We start from the raw sequence: 18817 nt of genomic DNA on the forward strand, positions 1-18817 counted from the left end.
CATTGTCACAACTGAGGAGGGAGTATACTACTGACATTTATTGGACAGAAGGCAGGGATGCTGCCAAGCAGCCTACCATGCACAGGACAGATCCCTGTAACAAAAAATGACCCAACCCAACACATCAACAGTGTTCTCAACATGTCCATACAGAAAACTTGTTCTGGAGTACCAGCCCCATGTGGTCAGGGACTATTTCTTCTTTGATTGTCACAGTTTCACCAGTGCCTAGCAAACAGCGGGCAATCCATGAATGCTGTGGAGGGAAGGAGAGAAGGAGAAGGAAGTGGGTCATAGAATGAAATGCTAGAACCCCATTGAGTGGGGCTGACATGTACAATATCCCTGAGGTTGGGGAGAGTAGAGGACTGGGGAGATACATGTAAAGAGAGCTGAGACTGGGTGGACAGACCTCGGGAGCCTTGAACACTGGGCTAAAGAATGTCGCCTCTGGCCGGGCGCAGTGGCTCACGCCTGTAATCCCAGCACTTTGGGAGGCCAAGGTGGGCAGATCACAAGGTCAGGAGATCGAGACCATCCTAGCTAACACGGTGAAACCCCATCTCTACTAAAAAATACAAAAAATTAGCTGGGCTTTGTGGCGGGCACCTGTAGTCCCAGCTACTCGGGAGGCTGAGGCAGGAGAACGGCGTGAACCCAGGAGGCAGAGCTTGTAGTGAGCCAAGATCACGCCACTGTACTCCAGCCTGGGTGACAGAGCGAGATTCTGTCTCAAAAAAAAAAAAAAAAAAAAAAAAAGAATGTCGCCTCCATTCTGTAAGCAATGGGGGGGCCATAGGAGTCTTTCTTCCCACTAATATTAACAAAACATTTTTGTGACCAAAAATGATCTGATCAAACTGGCACCTCAGGAAGAGATCTGGGGATAGTGAGAAGTATGTCTTGAGAAAGGGGATTTGACTTGTTAGTGACAGAGGCAGGTCTTAAATCCACAAGTATCCCTCTTTATTTTACTGATGCACATGGGGTAACCCCGGTTGCAAACAGCTGTCTGAAGAGCAGGCAGCACCCTTTTTCAGACTGTGAGTAAATGGACGGGCCTCAAACTTTGAGGCCACAGGCATCTGCTTGGTGCCAGGCCAGCCACTGTTACTGATTCACCATGTGGCCTCATCAGTACTTCCTCTCTCCATCCCTCGCCTTCCTCATCTGTAAAAGGGAGTAAATTCTCTTCGCCCATTTATAACACTGAGCACAGCTGTGTGCACAAAAGGGCATCCATTAGGATAATTTCATAGAGAATATTATAGGCCATGGGTTTGTTAACTTTAGTGTCCTTTGACCAGGGGTTCTCAATCCTGACTGCACATTTAAATCACCTGGGGAGCTTTCTAAACACACAGACCCTCCAGGCCCCACACCAGATTAATTAAATCAGAATCTCCGGGTGTGTAGCCTGGGCATGGGTATTGATAAAGCTCCCCAGGTGATTTTGAGGTGCAAAGTTGTGACCACTGACCTAGAAGCTGCCTTTTTTTTTGAGACAAAGCTGCCCTTTTAATAGCTGGTTCTGATGCGGGTGATCCCAGGAACTTACTGTCGTTGAGTCACTGTGGTCTCCCAACTTGTTCCTTCCTTTTGTATCAGGAAGGTGACTTCTCAATACCAAGATAGGGACAACAAATTTCAGAATGTAGAGAGAATCCCTCTTCTGGGGAGTCACAGAACACTACGTATGATGGGTGTGAAAGGAAAAGTTAAAACTCAAGCTAAGCCACTAAGTGGAGAGGAGGTATGTGTAATTCTATCAGCATTTGAAAAATGGGATTCAGGGAGGCATTTTGCAAAATTGTGCTTTCCAAGGAAACTGATACAGGGTGGTATGTTGCAAGATTCTTGTCAAAGGAAGAGGATCCAAGTATAGATGTTGCAACACTGTGCTGCCAAAGGAAGTGGAAGCAAAGGAAGTGGCTTCTTAGTCTATCAGATCTGGAAAAAAGCTTAGAGATTATCTTGACCAATCTTCTCACTGGATAGAAGGGGAAACTAAGGTTCAGAGAAGGGAAGGCTTGTGCCCAGGGGCAGCCAGGGAGTTACTGATGAGTTCAAATTGCAATCCAGGCTTCCTATCTACCACCTACCTGCTGCCCTTTCCTCTTCTCCCCGAGTATCTATCTCCTCACTGTTTTGCTCTGGGTCCCTAGCCCAGCCTCCACATCCCCACCCTCTGGAGAGCGCCCAAGGTCAAAGGATGAGCCTAAATCTGTGTGCCAGGATCTAAACCCACCAGATGACAGGGGCGAAAGCCAGCGGTGGCAGTGGCAAGCCGGAGAGGAAGGAGCAGTGTCTGATGATGTGGCCTGACCTCAGAAAGGAAGCCTGGTTGGTCACCAGGGGGAATTTCCCCGGGTGAGGTCTCACGTCTATGCAAATATTGCACTGCAATTAACCTGGACCCTGGGATGGGAGAGAGAAAAGAGGAGAGAGGACACTGGGAAAGACAGAAGGGCAGGTAATAGGACCTGAACATTCCCAGGGTACCAGGCACTGTGCTAGGCTCCTCATGAAATTAATCTCATTTTGCCTCTAAAGTATCCTCCAATGTAGGAAAATTGAGAGTCTGAGGCCCATTGAAAGGGTGCGTTGCCCAAGCAAAATCAGCACATTCCTACCCCAATGGGAGACCAGGCCTCAGGGAGAAGTGATGATGGTGACGATAGATTTGGCGCTGCGGCTGCTGACAAAGGTGACAGTAATGAGGCTTGAGTCCGGGAGTCTAGCAAGGTTTCATTTTAGGTTTCCATCTCACTCACCAGGGGAGTTTTATCCTGGGAACGGCCAAAGGCAGCAGGAAGGTAATGACCCTGACTCACCTTGGGCAAATCCCAGCACTCTGGTTTTTCAAAGCCCTGTGGGGGCAAGGGATGTGGTAGCTGGCACAGTTAACCCCTTCACCACCAGTTTCTACAATGCTCCTGGAAAAGTGAACGGAATGGGATCCATGCTTTTGAAGGAGAATCAATTTTTCTCTGCTACCTCTTTAAATTTCACTCGCTGTGCGCCTCACCATATTCAGAAAGCCTTCCCCAGGGACTTCACTCCTTTTCCAAGGCTTGATCTCGTTTACTGCCTGGTTCTCCAGGGAGCTGGTCTTGTCTCCCAGAACAGGATGCCAAGTAGGATCAGAGTTCAAGTCAGGGCTGTTGGGCTCGAAGTCTGCCCTCCACACAGCCTGGTTGGTTGTCTTCCTCTGATGGGCTTACACAACAACAGGCAGACTCCTGATTTCTGGAGGTGTGTGGGGCACACTAAGGCTGTGCGCTAAGAAAAGTGTGAGTGTGCACATGCCCCAGTGTGTGTGAAGAACAAGTTAGGATATATATGCGAGGATATATATCTTTCCCATGTGGACAGCCATACACACACACACACACACACACACACACACACACACACACACACACACACACACATACACAATGTCTGTATTTTTGGTTGTTATCAGCAAATTAAAAAAAATTATTTTCTCTATATGGTCAACAATGTGTGTCTCTGTATGTGTTACCAGCAAAATACCGTACATTTCTTTGTATTACCAGCAATGTGTTTCTCATCCTACTGTGTGCTCTGTGGGTATGGCTGGCAGCGACTGTAATTCTGTGTGATAAGCGGTATTTACGGGCCTTGAGTGGATAGCAGGCACACGGGAAAGTGGGGGAAGGAAATGTCAGTTCCCTACCCTCCTTGCTTTCCTTTCAGGCCCTCCCAGGTCAAGGTCCATGGCCTTCAAGACTGCCAGGGAGGGGTTCTGCCTGCAGCTGGCAGCACAACAGGCAGATGGTGGTAGTTGGGAGGAAGGGGTGGGGCCATCCCACAGAAGGAAATGCATGTTCTGGAAATTTTAACAGCTGGGCCTGTTTATGTGGTGGGGGGACATTCCCAGACGGCTCTTGTTTAGGGTTTTGTCAGTCCTTACCTAGCTGAGAGGAGGGCAGTGGGACAGCCTACATCAGGGACCTCTGTCCTCATGTCCTTCTCTGGGTTCTTAGGGAATGGAACCTGGCTTCACATCTGCTTCCTCCCCGCTCACTCCCCATGGCACTTTAGGGCCCTTTTCCCTGTTTTCTCGCTCCCCAGTGTCCTTCTCTTTTCTCCATCTCTGCGTCCTCTGTGCTGGCTTGTGTCCTCATCCCCCCCACACCTAGGGACCCCAGCTGCTGGTCCTGTCTCCTCCATGCTGGTCCCTGGGGATATCTTTTCTAAAGGACATCTCTAATCATATACTCTCCCTCCCTAGCATATTCAGGGGCTACCAGTGCCTGGAGGATAAAGCCATACTCTTCAGCCTAGACTCAGTGACCTTCCCAGAGGGCGTTCTCGCACAGCGGGTGACGGGCCCCAGCACTCCCACGCACCTCTCCTTTCCCAGCTCTGCACCTTTGCTTCAGCCATTGCCTCTGCCTGGACACCCCTCCCTCCTTCAGTAGTTTCTAATGTAAGAGCTTCTCTAACCATCTGCTGAGGTGCTCTCAAATGTCCCCTTCTCCAAGGAGCCTTTGTTAGTCCTCCCTGTGGTTAATTCATCACCTCTGCACTCAGTGTCCCTTGCTTGGTTGAGATTTTTCTTTTTCTTTCTTTTTTTGTTTTAAGACAGTTTTGCTCTTGTCATCCAGGCTGCAGTGCAGTGGTGTGATCTTGGCCCACTGTAACCACCGCCTCCTGGGTTCAAGCGATTCTCCTGCCTCGGCATCCCAAGTAGCTGTGATTACAGGTGCCCGCCACCACAACTCAGCTAAATTTTTTTTTTTTGTATTTTTAGTAGAGACGGGGTTTTACCATGTTGGCCAGGCTGGTCTTGAACTCTTGACCTCAGGTGATCCACCTGCCTTGGCCTCCCAAAGTGCTGGGATTATAGGTGTAGCCACTGAGCCTGGTCTGGTTGAGATTTTTCTAATAATCTTTCCCTACTTAGCTCTCTGTGTAGCAGGCATAGTGTAGAGCATCAGACTCCCCCCTCTGACCCTGATTACTCTTCTCTAAAATAAAATCCTGCCTATTATTGATAATAAAGAGCTGATATACTTACTGAGTCCTTCGTATGTTCTAGACAGTGTGCTCAGAAATAAACGTGCATTGCCAGTACAGACAGGTCAAGTTACTTATTTACTTCTATTAATAGTGGTGCATGGGATTTGAACCCAGGCCTGCCTGCCTCCACAGACTTAACCACTGAGCAGAGGGCTCAGTTATGTAACTACAATTTCCCACTTGCCTCACTCCAACCCTAAAGTGGGGAAATCTGTAGGAAACCCAAGTTCTGGTGGGGAATGAGGAGGCATGTTAGAGCGCTGTTTTACCGCTTCTGGGTTCTGAAATTCAGGTTGGGCAACCCGACACTTCTCCCTCCCGTGCTCAGCTCAGTCTGGCTTCCTCATCAGTAGGTAAAGGAGGAAGTGTCAGCGGAGAGAGCAGAGCCTGGATTCAGGACAGCTGCGTTCTAGCCTCAGATCTGGCCCTTACTAATACAGTGGTCACAATCCTGTCTCTGGGCCTCAGTTACCAAACTTGTGAAACGAGGGGGTTGGTTGGGGCTATCTCTAAGACCATTTCCAGTGAGTCAATCCATGATGTACTGCCTATGTCTTCAGGCAATTTGTTTCACCACTTGGAGCCCAAGTTTCCTCATTGGTAAAACGAGGGTGATCACCCCTATAATACCGCAAAGGAAGTAATGGCCATGGAGGCAAAGCTTCTCAAGTGGGATTATTCCGGTGGCGTCTTATTGCTTGCAGCTGTGCTGGGGCACCATGAATATAGGGGGATTTTTTTTTTTTTTTTTTTTTTGAGACACAGTGTCCCTTGGTAGTCCAGGCTGGAGTGCAATGTCACGATCATGGCTCACTGCAACCTCCGCATCCTGGGCTCAAGCGATCCTCCCACCTCAGCCTCTCGAGACTGCAGGCATGCACCACTACCTCCAGCATTTTTTTTTTTTCCTATATTTTTTTGTAGAGACGGGGTTTTGCTATACACAGGCTGGTCTTGAACTGGGCTCAAACGATCTGCCCACTTTGGCCTCCCAAAGTGCTGGGGTTACAGGCACGGGCCACTGCACCTGGCCATAGGGAAACTTTAAACAGCCAGCTGTTCCCACACCACCGCCACGGGTAGGAGGTTGAGTGGCAATTCCCAAATAGCTGCTCTCTGCTCAGGTTAAAAGGGCACCCCCCTCCCAATGGGCAACTTCCTTTGGGTATTTCCTAGTGGCCCCAAAGACCAAGATTGGCCCATCTCAGTCCAGAGCTTGTGAACAGTTTGCCCTACAGGGAAAATGCAAGGCTCAAGGCAGGAAAGGGAGCAGTGAGGAGCTAGAGAGTATTGAAGCCCACCTCCACAGGTGATGACAAAAGAAGGAGAAAACACAGGGTGCTTCTAAAAGCACCGGCCCTGGCTGGGACGGCAATTCCAGTTCTGTCTGCTGCTATCTTGCTATGTACCCTGGGCCAGTTGCTTCCTCTCTGTGGAAGTGACAGTTGTTTCATCTGCAAGTGAGAGAGGGAGGTGAGAATTTCTGAGGGCCCCTTCCACCCTTAGAACATCACAGCCATCCTCCCTTTCTCCCACTTTGAGACAGCAGCGGTTTGGGCTTCTGCTTTCTCTTTCCTTTTAGTTTTAAATTAGGCCCCATCACTTCTCCTGATTAAACTTTGGCCACAGAAGCAATCTCCAGTGTCATTTTGGAGAGAGCTGAGCAGGAGGGACACTCAGTGGAAGCTCTTTAAGCACCAGAACCACATTGGTTCGTATGTTTTGCACCTAGCACGTGGCATGGAACATAGGAGCCACTCATTAAGTGTAAACTGCATGCATGCATGAATGGGGTGCTCTGGTTCAGAACAGTGGCTACTCTCCTCCTCTGCTACAACTCCAAGAAAAAAATGTGGTTTGTTCAGCCGGCACCTGGCTCTTAGTAGGACTGTTGCAAAAGGCTCCCAACTGGCACCCTGCCTTCCTACATTTGTCCTCAGAGCATAGCTAGACGCACACCTTCCCCACTCAAGAACTCCAAAGGCTTCCCCTAGGTTATCAGAGAAAATCCTGACATTTAAAGTCCTCCTTAATTGGAGACAAACTGTCACTTCTCATCTTGTCTACCTCACCTCACAAACTCTTAGGGTTTCCTTTCTGCTACCGACCAGTACCAGAATGCAACTACCTTAACTGAAAATTATGCGGAAAATGCATGCTGAGGCATTAGGGAGGCATTAGACAACAAGTGCCCGATTTTAGCTGTCCTCATTCCTGGTTTCTAGGCCTCCTCTTCTGTGTTCCCCTCAGCTCCATGGGCTCTCCTCACTTCTATTCCCTGATTCCACTCCTTTCCTTTCTGCCCCAAGCCCATTTCCCTCAGTATATATTTTAAGGCACTTTTCTTTTTGGGTTCAAATGCCTTTGTGATCTGCAGCTGACTGATTTCATGAAATCAAAGCCATAAAGCATCATGGGCTCCACCTTTCAGCCCCTACAACTGAGCCTGGTTTGGGGCAGGTAGAGAGACTGACTCTGAGCCAGGCACGAACCCTGCCGAGCACCTCCACGTGGTACCTCCTTTTATTCCCACAAGGCTACAGGATAGGTGGAATTGGAATGAGGAGCCCTGTTTTACAGAGAAGGAAACCGAAGCTCCTGTGCTGATGGTCAGTTAGTTACAAAGGTCTTAATCCAAAACTCTGAACGATTTTGTTAATTTATCTTTCAGTAACAGTTCAATTAAGTTAGACAAATATCCGAAAAAGCTCTTAGCTGGCCCTCAAGGCACTTGAGTTCATAGCCCAGAAGAAAGGAAGTAAAGACACGGTAAGGTAACTTTTCTTTGTTTCAGACTCATTATGTCAGAGATTGAGAGCTCTTCAAAATTGTTGGATCCAACCCCCCCACTATAAAGATGGAGTAACTGAGACCCAGTGAGGGCAATGGCTGGTCTGAGTTCACAAGTGAGGGAGGGACAAGACCAGACTCTCTCACCTGCCTGGTGCTGTCTTCACGGCTATGAAAACAAACACATGCGCCACGCATGGTGGCTCACGCCTGTAATCCTAGCACTTTGGGAGGCTGAGGCGGGTGGATCACCTGAGGTCGGGAGTTCGAGACCAGCCTGACCAACATGGAGAAACTCCACCTCTATTAAAAATACAAAATTAGCCAGGTGTGGTAGCGCATGTCTGTAATCCTAGCTACTCGGGAGGCTGAGGCAGGAGAATCGCTTGAACCTGGGAGGTGGAGGTTGCAGTGAGCCAAATTTGCGCCATTGCACTCCAGCCTGGGCAACAAGAGCGAAAGTCCGTCTCAAAAAAAAAAAAAAGAAAAAAGAAAAAAAGAAAAGAAAGAAAACAAACACGCGCTAACCTGCAATAAACTAGTCTGGTCAGCCAGGGTAGGGAGCAGCACCCTTTGGCCAGCAGCCAGCCCGATGTCATGGTCACTGGACAATCTTAGACCAAAGCCACAGACCAGAAGTAGGGCTGGGGGAAGGGAAGGCAGAGGAACTGCAGGTGCGCCTACTTGCTGATCAGTGACCTGCATGAAGGAAACTTTCCATGCACCTCTCTAGATCAAGATCACATCGGGCGCCCTTGCATAGTTCAAAAGAGGAAGTCTGGGCTTGGTTGAAATGGATGAAGAGCGTACAGAAATGTCCAGGCAGCGAGAGGGGATGAGCGGGGACCTGAGGCCAAGAGCACGGTTGGGCCAGCCTTACCCCAGCTTGCTGCAAACTCAGATTCTCCTGTGTGCTTCCCGGGAAACACCTTGCAAGAATTTAAAGATGTAACTCGCTCCTGGACAGACTTTACACCCTCAAGCTCTAATGAGGAAAATCCAGGCTGCAGGTTCTAGGTAGAAGACAGAGGCCCTCACTGGAAATGTGTTTATGTGTTTGTGCATCTCTTTTTATTTCTTCCTTAGAAATAAAGTGTCAAGGGAATGAATCGGAGGCATACTTTAGGATGTTAATGTTAGAAGGGAAGCCAAGATTTTTTTGTCCAACTCTCTCATTGTAGATAAGAAAATAGAGACTCAGGGAGGGAAAGGGGCTGGCCTGAGGTCAGAAACAAGTGCATGGCAGATGCAGATTTGAACCCAGGCATCCAAATTCCTGGTCCAGTACTCTAGCGCGGCCTGGATGGAGATGGGTGGTGAAATGGATGGGAAGATTTGTCAGTTTGCCCCAGCACATTTACTATCCTTCCCACCACCCCGCCCAGCACATTCAACTGGCCCCTGCCACCAACCCTGCCACCAACCCCCTCATTCAAAGTACAGACACTACTCATTTTACAGACAGAGGTCCGGGATGTTTTTGGATCTGACATAGCCCAAACCAGGACAGAGGCTGTAGCAAGGGGAGGAAGCTGGGAAAGCCTGAGGGTCAGAGGGGAGTGGAGGTGGACAGGATCTATGGCTACGGTTTTTCAGCCGCTCAGCCGTGCTGGGCCCTCGATGGCCCGTGGGAGTGGGAGCCTTTCCTAAGCTCCACTGAAGATAAGAGCCCAACCCAACCCCTCCCCCCACCCCTGCCCCTTCCTTAGTCTCTGGAGCTGGAATAATCAGGCTTGGCCATGGCGGCTGGTGCTGATGACCATTTCTTGGCAGAGGTGCCCGCCAAAGCTGTGGCCCTAGTCCTCGCCACCACAGAGAGCCAGCAAGGCCTTCAGGAAGTCTCCGGAGGTGTCGCCCTGGCAGAGGCAGAGAGCAGAGTGAGTGAAAACAGTCCTTCCAGCCTCAATGCCCCCTCCTCCTGGCTGCCCATCGGTCTGGACATCTCCCTCAGCTTCTCTCCATGACCAACATAGGATCCCATGCCACATGTAGGCTAGTGGGATCTCCCAGACACATAAATGTGACCACGTCCCTTTTGTTTATCCCCAGGAAGATATGCAAACTCTCGGCTTGGCTTCAAGGCCCTTTGGGATCTGACCTGTGCAGAGCTCTGCAGCTTCACCTGTTCCTTTCCCCCAGGAGCATCTCATTCCTCTCTCCACCTGCCACTCCCCTGTCCAGCATGCCCCTGTGCACTCCCAATCCCATCTGCCAGCAGGGCCCTCTCCTCTGAGAAGCACCCTGGCCACTCTCTTGTGTCAGGAGGCAGAGTGAACTCTGGCCTCTCTTGGTTCCCCTGGCACTCTGCTGATACCCTCCCCCATGGCCCTTGGCATATCGTGTTAGGTGATTTCTTATTTGAACAAACAATATTGAGCGCTAACTGCCAGCCATTGCTGGGAATGGGTACAAACACCATCACGCTCACCACACATCACAATGGTCTGGCATACGTTCAGACTGGGGAGGCCAAACTTCCTGACCCCTATGGTATGGATCTCCTTTCTGAGGGACTCCTATCATTGTTATGAGACATGGTTTTTGGGATTTTGTTTGTTCTTGTATTTTTTGATGTATGATTTTAAAACATAATATAGTATCAAAATGTGCCAACAATTTACTTACATTCCTACTAAGTCTGTAAGAGATTGCCTGTGAGATGCCCATAGTCTTGTTAGCCAAGTAGAACCAAGCATCAAACTTTAAGATCTTGGCTGATCTCAAAGAGCAAAAATATAAGCTCCATATGTCAAAAAAGTCAGACACAGCCAGGTGTGGTGGCTCACACCTGTAATCCCAGCACTTTGGGAGGCCAAGGCAGGTGGATCACTTGAGGTCAGGAGCTAGCAACCAGCCTGGCCAACACAGTGAAACCCTGTCTCTACTAAAAATACAAAAATTAGCCAGGCATAGTGATGGATGCCTGCAGTCCCAGCTACTCGGGAGGCTGAGGCAGGAGAATCGCTTGAAGCCAGGAGGTGGAGGTTGCAGTGAGATGAGATGGCACGAGTGCAGTGGCGTGATCTCAGCTCACTGCAACCTCTACCTCCTGGGTTCAAGCGATTCTCCTGCCTCAGCCTCCTGAGTAGCTGGGATTACAGGCATGAGCCAACACACCCGGCTAATTTTTGTATTTTTAGTAGAGACAGGGTTTCACTATGTTGGCCAGGCTGGTCTCAAACTCCTGACCTCAAGTGATCCACCTGCCTTGGCCTTCCAACGTGCTGTGATTACAGGTGTGAGCCACCACGCCTGCCCATGATATGTAAGTTATACTTCCATAACATTGCTTTTAAAAAAAGCAAAAAATGGGCTCTTGTTTTATTTGGAAATCTTTAATTATAAACCTTTGATTCTTTTGGAATTGATTTTGGTATAAACAATGCAACACAGACCCCCTTTCATTTCAATATCCTGGCTGTTCTAAGCAGTAACCCACTGGGAAAAAGTCCACGGGAATAAAGACTTCTAATCTTATATTAGGGATCTGACACTCACCCCCTTCCTGCTAACCTCTAGCCCCTCTCCTTACCTCAATGGCTTGGTGGAGAGACTTGTCATATTTCTCAATGAATTCCCTCCGGATGTTGAGCAGGTCAATCTCACTGCGGGAGACCATGATCCTGGTGAGAGTCTTCTCATCTGTGCCAGCACCCTGGTGGAGCCAGGCAGGAGGGAGACACAGGCAGAAGGAGAGACAGAGCCCAGTCAGGCAAGAAACAGTGGTATCCCATCTGCCTTTCTCCCTTGTTCCTTCCAAAAACAGGGCGGATGTTCCACCTCTATCTTCTGCAAACAGTCCTGACCAAAATCCCCTTGTGCCCAGGACTGGCCAGACTGACATGCAAAAAAGATGTGTATGGGTTGAATAGTGTCCCCATGTCCACCTGGAACCTCAGAACATGATGTAATTTGGAAGTAAGGTCTTTGCACATGTAATTAGTTAAGATGAAGGCATACTGAATTAGATTGAAGCCTAAACCAATAACCAATATCTTTAGAAGAAGAGGGAGGGCACAGACATACACACAGCAAAGTGACTAGGTGAGGACAGAGGCAGAGACTGGAGTGATGCATTCACAGCCAGGAAACACCAAGGACTTCTGGCAACCACCAGAAGCTAGGAGAGGCAGGGGAGTGTTTCTCCCCCAGAGCCTCCAGTAGGACCCAACCCAGGTGACACCTTGATTTTGGGCTTTTGGCCTCCAGAACTATGAGAGAATAAATTTCTGTTGTCACCCAATTTGTGGAATGTGTTACACCAGCCCTAGGAAACTACCAGCGGGCCCAAGGAGCAGGCACAGGGCATGGAATGTGTAGGCAGCCAGAGCTGCCTCTGCCCCCAGGAAGCTACAAGCACCAGCCTAGGAGTCAGAGCTAGGTTCGAGTCCCAGCTCTGCCTCTTAGGAGCTACATAAATGTGGGCAATGTTTTACCCTACCTAGGCCTGAGTTTCCTCCTCTATCAAATGAGGATGCTACCATAATTTCACATGACTGCCATGAGGGTCAACTGTAGTCAGAGAGATGAAGCCCTTGGCACAGGCTTGACACATAGTGAGTGCTCAATGAACGGTTGTCACATTTGGAGACTGTAGGGTGAGGGTCTCAGGTTCCTTCCTACCCTCCCACCTACCCAGCTGTCAGCAGTTGAGACTCCAGTGGCTGAGAGGGTGGCCAGTGTGGCTTGGGCTCTCCCGGAAGGGCAGGCCTAGACTCAGAGGGGAGCGCTTGTGACCTTTGATCCTTTGATGACTATTTGTCATAGGAGACCCTGTGTCACCTGATAGATTGTGAGCTCTGAGAGGGCAGAGACTGTGTCCTACCCAGCCCTGTGTGCCTCCAGAGCACATTTCTCAACCTTGGCATTTGGGGCTGGATAATTCTTTGTTGCACAAGCTTATCCGTTGCACTAAGGTTGTTTAACAGCATCCCTGTTCTCTCCCCACCAGATGCCGGTGGCAACACTCTCCAAGTTGTGATGACCAAAAATGTGTCTGGATATTGCCAAATATCCTCCGGGGGAGGGGGAAGGTGGGGGAAATATCACCCCCAACTGGGAAATACCATCCTAGAGCCAGACAAGGGCAGATGCTAATAAATGTCAAATGGGAAGAAACAGCTGCCAGGAATCCTGATCTGGGGGATGGTGCACATCTGTTTGTCTGTGTGTGTATGTAAGTCAGTGCTTGAAGGGAAAGGAATGCCAGCACGTTTTCTTACCTTCATAGATTTGTAAAGTTTGTCGGCAAAGAAGAGAGGCTTGTTCTTGACACTTTGAACTGGTAGGAAGAGCAGAGAGATGCAGGGAACGTGGTCAGAGGCTGTGAACCCAGATTCTGGACTGGCCTCCCCCATCTCCCCACCTCGTCTATCCCTGCATGGGTCTGCAGATCATTGTCAACCCCAGGGTCATGCTCAGATGACACCTTCGCTCCCCTTCCCCATGCTTCCTCCTCTGGCCCACGCTTAGGCCTGGCTCTTACTTGGTTGCAACTCTCTTCCTTCTAAGGTGCTTACAGCTAACCAAGGTCAGGAGAGGATTCAAAGGTAATTAACACCTCATGAACCCAAGGCACGGGGCCTCAAACTTTTAAATGCATTGGAATCACCCAAGAAGCTTGTTTAAAACTCAGGGTTTAGGCTCCACCCTAAAGACTCAGATTTTGGAAAGATTTTGAGCAGTGGTTCTCAAAGTGTGGTTTCTGGACCAACAACATTAGCATCGCTTGAAAACTTGGAAGAAAGGCAGATTCTCATGCCTCACCCCAGAGATGCTGAATCTGAAACTCTGGAGGTGAGTGACCAGCTTGTCCTAGTTTGCCTGAGACATTCCAGGTTTTATTAGGTTGGTGCCAAAGTAATTGCAGTTTTGCCATCAGTTTCAATGGCAAAACTGCGATGACTTTTGCACCAACCTAACAGCACTGAAAGCCTTGCGCAAATCAGGATGGTTGGCCACCCTACTTTGGTGCAGCCTAATGCTTGAGAGTTACTGATTTAGAGAAATATTGCTCCAAAGAATAACTGTCTGTTGGTAAAATTTAAGGGACCATGCAAATCCCTGGGGCTGAGTGTTGCCCCACTGCTCCCTACCCTGGCCGCAGATAATGCCTGCCTCGTTTCACCAACCCCGCCCTTTCTCAAGGCCTAGGGTTCTCTAGGCCTTTGCAGCTGCTTGACTGCAAGGCTCCAGAGCCCATGCACGGGTGTCTCAGACAGCTTAAAAAGGAGGAACCAGACACCAGTACTATAGCTGGAATGACTCTGGATATAATGAGAACAGATGGCAAGAGGCTGGAGTTGCGTACCCCAGTGGCAGAGTCAAGCAAGACTCCTCTGCAACAGGCTCAGAAACCCCGTGGGAAAGATCACATCACACACCTCCCGTCTCCAGCTCCTTACGTATCTCCCTACTACCTCCCAAACAAATCCCAAGCTCCTTGGCTTGAATGTCAAAGCTCCTGGCCTCCTTTGGAACCTCATGGCCCTTGCTCCCCCATTCCCAGAACAAACTGCAAATTCCTGTGTCTCTCTGTCCTTCCTGGATAGATGCATTTCCTATCTGCCCTTCACTATGTTATCTCTCTAAATCAAATCTCATCCTGCAAGGCTGTACTTGCTGTCCATGTCCCCAGTCATGACATCACCTCCAGGAAGCCTTCCCTGACTTCAGACCTAGGGCTTTATCAGTCTGGCTAAGAAGCAAGCTGGGCAGAAACTTCTCTCTTCTGTAACCAACCCCACAAGCCTTCCTAAAAACTGAGCCTGTCCATCTGCCACGGGGGACCCCGCTGCCTGCCATTGGATGGAGGGGTGTGAAATGGTGTGTTGTGGTGTGTGTTTGCACGTGTATACCTGCTCAAGGTGGGAGGAGAAAGGCAAGAGGGAAATACACGAGGAGGGTAGGAATCTGAAAGTGTCTCCAAAGGCTAATTATTCTGGTGTTAAGAACATGAGCTTTGGAGGTAGGCAGCCTGTGGTTTGAGTCCTGGTTCTACTGCTATAAACCTCTCTGAACTCAGTGTCCTCTTTTGTAAAATAAGCTGGTAAGAGCACCTGGTGAGAATGTAACTAAACCTGCGTGCAACTAACTTTGCACAGGGCTTGGTGGGAAACAACAATACAAACTAACCCTTGCCCAGTGAGTATTACATGCCAAGAGGCACCGTTCCAAGTGCTTTACATATAATTAACTAATTTCAGTCTTACAAAATCCACCCTATGGGCTGGGCACTGTTGTTATCTCCATTTTACAAAGGAGGAAATTGAGACACAGAGGATTTGTGACCTGCCCAAGGACATATAGTGAGTAAGTGGCAGAGCAGGGATTCAACCTGGATTCCATGCTTTATTCACTGGGCTATCCCACCTCCTAGATATTGCTCCTGGGTGGTAAAGGCCCATCACACGCTAAACAACACCCCTACCACCACCTCCACTTCACCCAAATCTAACACACCTTTCCCCCACATTTTAATGTCTCTGAAATCAAGATGTGTTTTATAATTGATGGCAATTATGTGAAAATCTTCCACAGACACCTCTTGGTAAGATTTTTTTTAAGTGCATTGATGCAATGCGTTTTATAGTAAATGAAACAGGATACCACTAATGATGAATATTAATGAGAATAACTTCAGTCCTAACCCATATCCACTCATCCATATTTATACATGGTGGAATTAAGATCCAAAAGGGAAAAACCTTTTCAAAGTCAAGAGCTCAAATTATATAAGCGTAACCAAAAAGCCAGGTACTGAGGGGAGACGAGAGTGTGTGTGTGTGTTGTCTGCATCTAGCGTGTATGTGTCTTGTATGTGTGTGCATGTGTGGTGTGTATATGTGGTGTGCGTGGGTCATGTGTGCATAGTGTGAGTGGTGTGTGTGTAGGTGTAGTGTCTTGTGGGGGTGTAGCATGTATGTGTATGTATAATGTGTTCTGTATGTAATGTGTGTGTGGTGTGCACCTGTCACATGCATATGTAACGTGTTTTATGTATGAGTGTGTGTCACATATGAGAATGTGTGTGTGTATAGTATGTGTCTTGTATGTTAGGTGTGTGTGTCAAGTGTGTGTGTGGTGTGTGTGTATATACACCCTAGTTGTGCAGGACAGCGTGCCCCCTCCTCTGCCTGCCCCAGTCTTCCTGGTCCTTCCCCAGCGACAGTTATTTTCTCACCCTCTCCTGCAGCCTGGAACAGACCTCATGACATTCCTGCACAATCACACATTTGGCAGCACCCCTGGGGGCGAACTGTGGCAGTGTTTACTTCCCAGTACTAGCTTCGGAGGCTGCCAAGGTTCTATTCTTCCAGAGAATCTGGTCAAGTTCCCAGTGCCCCCAGCCCTTCCCTTAGTCCCTGCCAGTTACCAATGGCCACAAATGCGTCCCTGACATCCCCAGACATCTCCTTCTTGATGGTGTGCTCCACGTCATAGTTGGTCATCTTGATGAATTCCTGGAAGACTGGCCACAAGAGAAGCCCCAGAGGTGGGGGTGAGCTTCAGTGCAAGAGGCGGAGGACCCCTCCTCAGCCCCACCCAGCGCCTCCCACAGGCTATGCCTGAGAAAGTGGAAGGGCAGCAGATACGGCCACAGCCCAGGACTAAATGCATTGGGCAAGATCATCCTGATAGAGAAGCTCTGACATCAAGGCTGCTGTGGGCTCAGAGCCAAATCTGTCCCAAGTCAGTCCCCGTGCCTGGCCAATGGCCTTAGAACCTCGGCCAAGTTCTGGGAACCCAGGCTGGGGTAGTAAAAGGAGCACCGGTCCTAGTCATGGTTCTGCCCCGGCTCACTGAGGGACCTTGGGTGATCCCTCTCCTTTCTGGGCCTCCTCTTCCTCCTGTGTCCGCTTGGGATGAAGACACAATGATAACACTCAGGAAACACTCACTGAGTCAGGCTTGCGCCGGTGCTTTTTGTGTGTTATGTTTTTTGTATCTTCACAACAATCATATGAGGTAGAGCTAAAACCCTGATTCCTACGTAAGGGAGCTCAGGCACAGAGATTTGGTGACTTGCCTGAGGTCACATGGCTGTTAAGTGAGGGATTCAAATCAAGGCGGTCCAGTGCCCAAGTCCATTCTTTTAGCCACTATGCTAAAGCACCTTAAATACTGAGAAGTGCCAGACAAATGCATGTTAAAGTGTAAATGTCTCAGCGCAGGACACTTGATTACCAGGCGCCAGGGCCACTGCATACAGGTGTGCCCTGAGCATGTGGCAGCCTGTGGTTTAAAGATGTCTAAGTGAGTCTTGTGCCGCCACCACCTCTTGCTGCCTTGCTCCTGGCAGGCATCGCCAGTGAATCATGACGCGGGGCCCCAGAATCCTTCACAACCCAGCACTCTAGGCAGCTACTACCAATCAATCAGAGTTGGCCTTTGAGGTGAAATCCGGTTGCTATACCTAATCCTGGGCATCCCACCTGCTTCCCTAAGGAGGAAAAGGAAGGTGAGGTATAAGTGGTAGAGCCAGGACTAGAACCCAGGGCTCCAGAGTCGCTGTCACCCATGATACGTTACTGCTGGGTTAAGGAGGAGGTGGGTGGGCAACGGGCTCCTCCTGCCACAGAGAGCTGAGAGGCTCTCATCAGATTCTGAGATCTTCCTGCTCAGCTGGGAAGGGAGGAGGTCAGGCCTCACCTCTCCGGAGGTGCGGATAGCTCCGGGTACACAGGACCGTCATGAAACGTGTCTCCAAGGAAGTTTTGTCTCCGCTGGGTGTGTCTGCTATTTCCTGCAGAGCCCCAGTTGGAGCAAGGATTTGGGAGGGGAGACATGAGAAAGCCTTGGTTATTATTCACTTTCATGTCTTTGCCTGGGCTGAGGGCAGTCAGAAGCTGGGCTCACCCAGCCATCCAAAGGGGCCGAGACTGGTCCCCTCTTCCTTCCTCAAGCACAATGGCTGCTATACTCCCCTCTCCAGTTCACAAGGACCCTGTGAACTGACAAAGATGGCCTTAGCACTGGGTACTTCCATCCTAGCCTCAGGACCATGGGGCCGGGGCTCCTGGGAGGACCCACATAGACTCTGAGCGTAGCGACTGGGAGTTCCCCTTCCATCCCTCAACCTTTCTGCAAGCCCCTCTGGGAAGTGTGTATGGGGTCATATGCAGAGAAGATGGCCTGGCCAGTGTTTCCCCAAGGGGGGTCAAGGGCAAACATACCCGATCACACTGCATATTAGTGTTTCCACGGTTGTCTTCTAGCCAGCTACTAGTTCTATTTATACTGATACTAAATTCCCCTTAACTCATTTTGGGTTTAAAAGTGAGTCGATTTAAAGATCAGTATTAACAGCTGGTGGTTACACAGCACAAATGATGCCAGAGATGACTAGCTGAAGTTTGGGAAACACTTGCCTGGCCTATCTTTTACCAAGCGGGGCCCTGAAGGGGAGAGAGAGAAGCCGCACAGCAAGCTCCCAAATCACTGCTCGATACTGCCCCACTTGGCCCAGTAAAGGCGGACTTTACTCAGAGGCCGTTAAAACCCAAATGAAGAACAGGACACTCACCAAGATCTCAGCAGCCACCTGAGAGCAGGGAGGGGAGAGAGGAGGGAGAGAAGGGAGGCAAGAGTCAGAGGAGGTCGGGGAGGCTGGTGCTGGGGCCCTGGGGTGCAGGGTGAGGGGCCTGGCTGGGAGTGGGAGAGGTCCCAAGAGACCTGAGAGAACCCGGGATGCGATGGGAAGGGGGGTAGGGACAAGAGAAAAATACCTTCCTATGACCTTTTGGGCTGGAGCTCAGAATGCGGATAGGCCTGGCAATAACTAAAAATGTATTCACTTGAAGGATAAGAGAAAGACACAGAAACGGGGAACTCTGCCCTTCACACCCCAAAACACAGAGCAGATTCCAGGCGGCCTCTGTTTCTTTGTCTGAAAGTGGAAATAATCCCTGCCACTTCCTTACAGAACCACTGAGATGTAATTGTGAGCAGTGCAAAGTTCTCTGCACCCTTTAGCATA

General features: G+C 49.5%; 1 protein-coding gene across 4 annotated transcripts in view; it reads right to left on the reverse strand.

Annotated features, from left to right (window-relative positions):
* Positions 1 to 9292: 9292 nt before the first annotated feature.
* The window catches only part of ANXA6 (annexin A6), a 56606-nt gene continuing 47081 nt past the window's right edge, over positions 9293 to 18817 (reverse strand). For 2 of the 4 annotated variants that reach the window (NM_001131761.1, XM_024246647.3), the window contains 6 exon segments: positions 9293 to 9695; positions 11372 to 11494; positions 13062 to 13120; positions 16214 to 16309; positions 17491 to 17584; positions 18365 to 18382. In NM_001131761.1, coding sequence (NP_001125233.1) covers positions 9636 to 9695; positions 11372 to 11494; positions 13062 to 13120; positions 16214 to 16309; positions 17491 to 17584; positions 18365 to 18382 — 450 coding nt within the window. In that variant the 3' untranslated portion in view covers positions 9293 to 9635. 4 annotated transcript variants of the gene reach the window in all.

Source organism: Pongo abelii, chromosome 4 (assembly GCF_028885655.2).
Source record: "Pongo abelii isolate AG06213 chromosome 4, NHGRI_mPonAbe1-v2.0_pri, whole genome shotgun sequence".
Taxonomy (NCBI): domain Eukaryota; kingdom Metazoa; phylum Chordata; class Mammalia; order Primates; family Hominidae; genus Pongo; species Pongo abelii.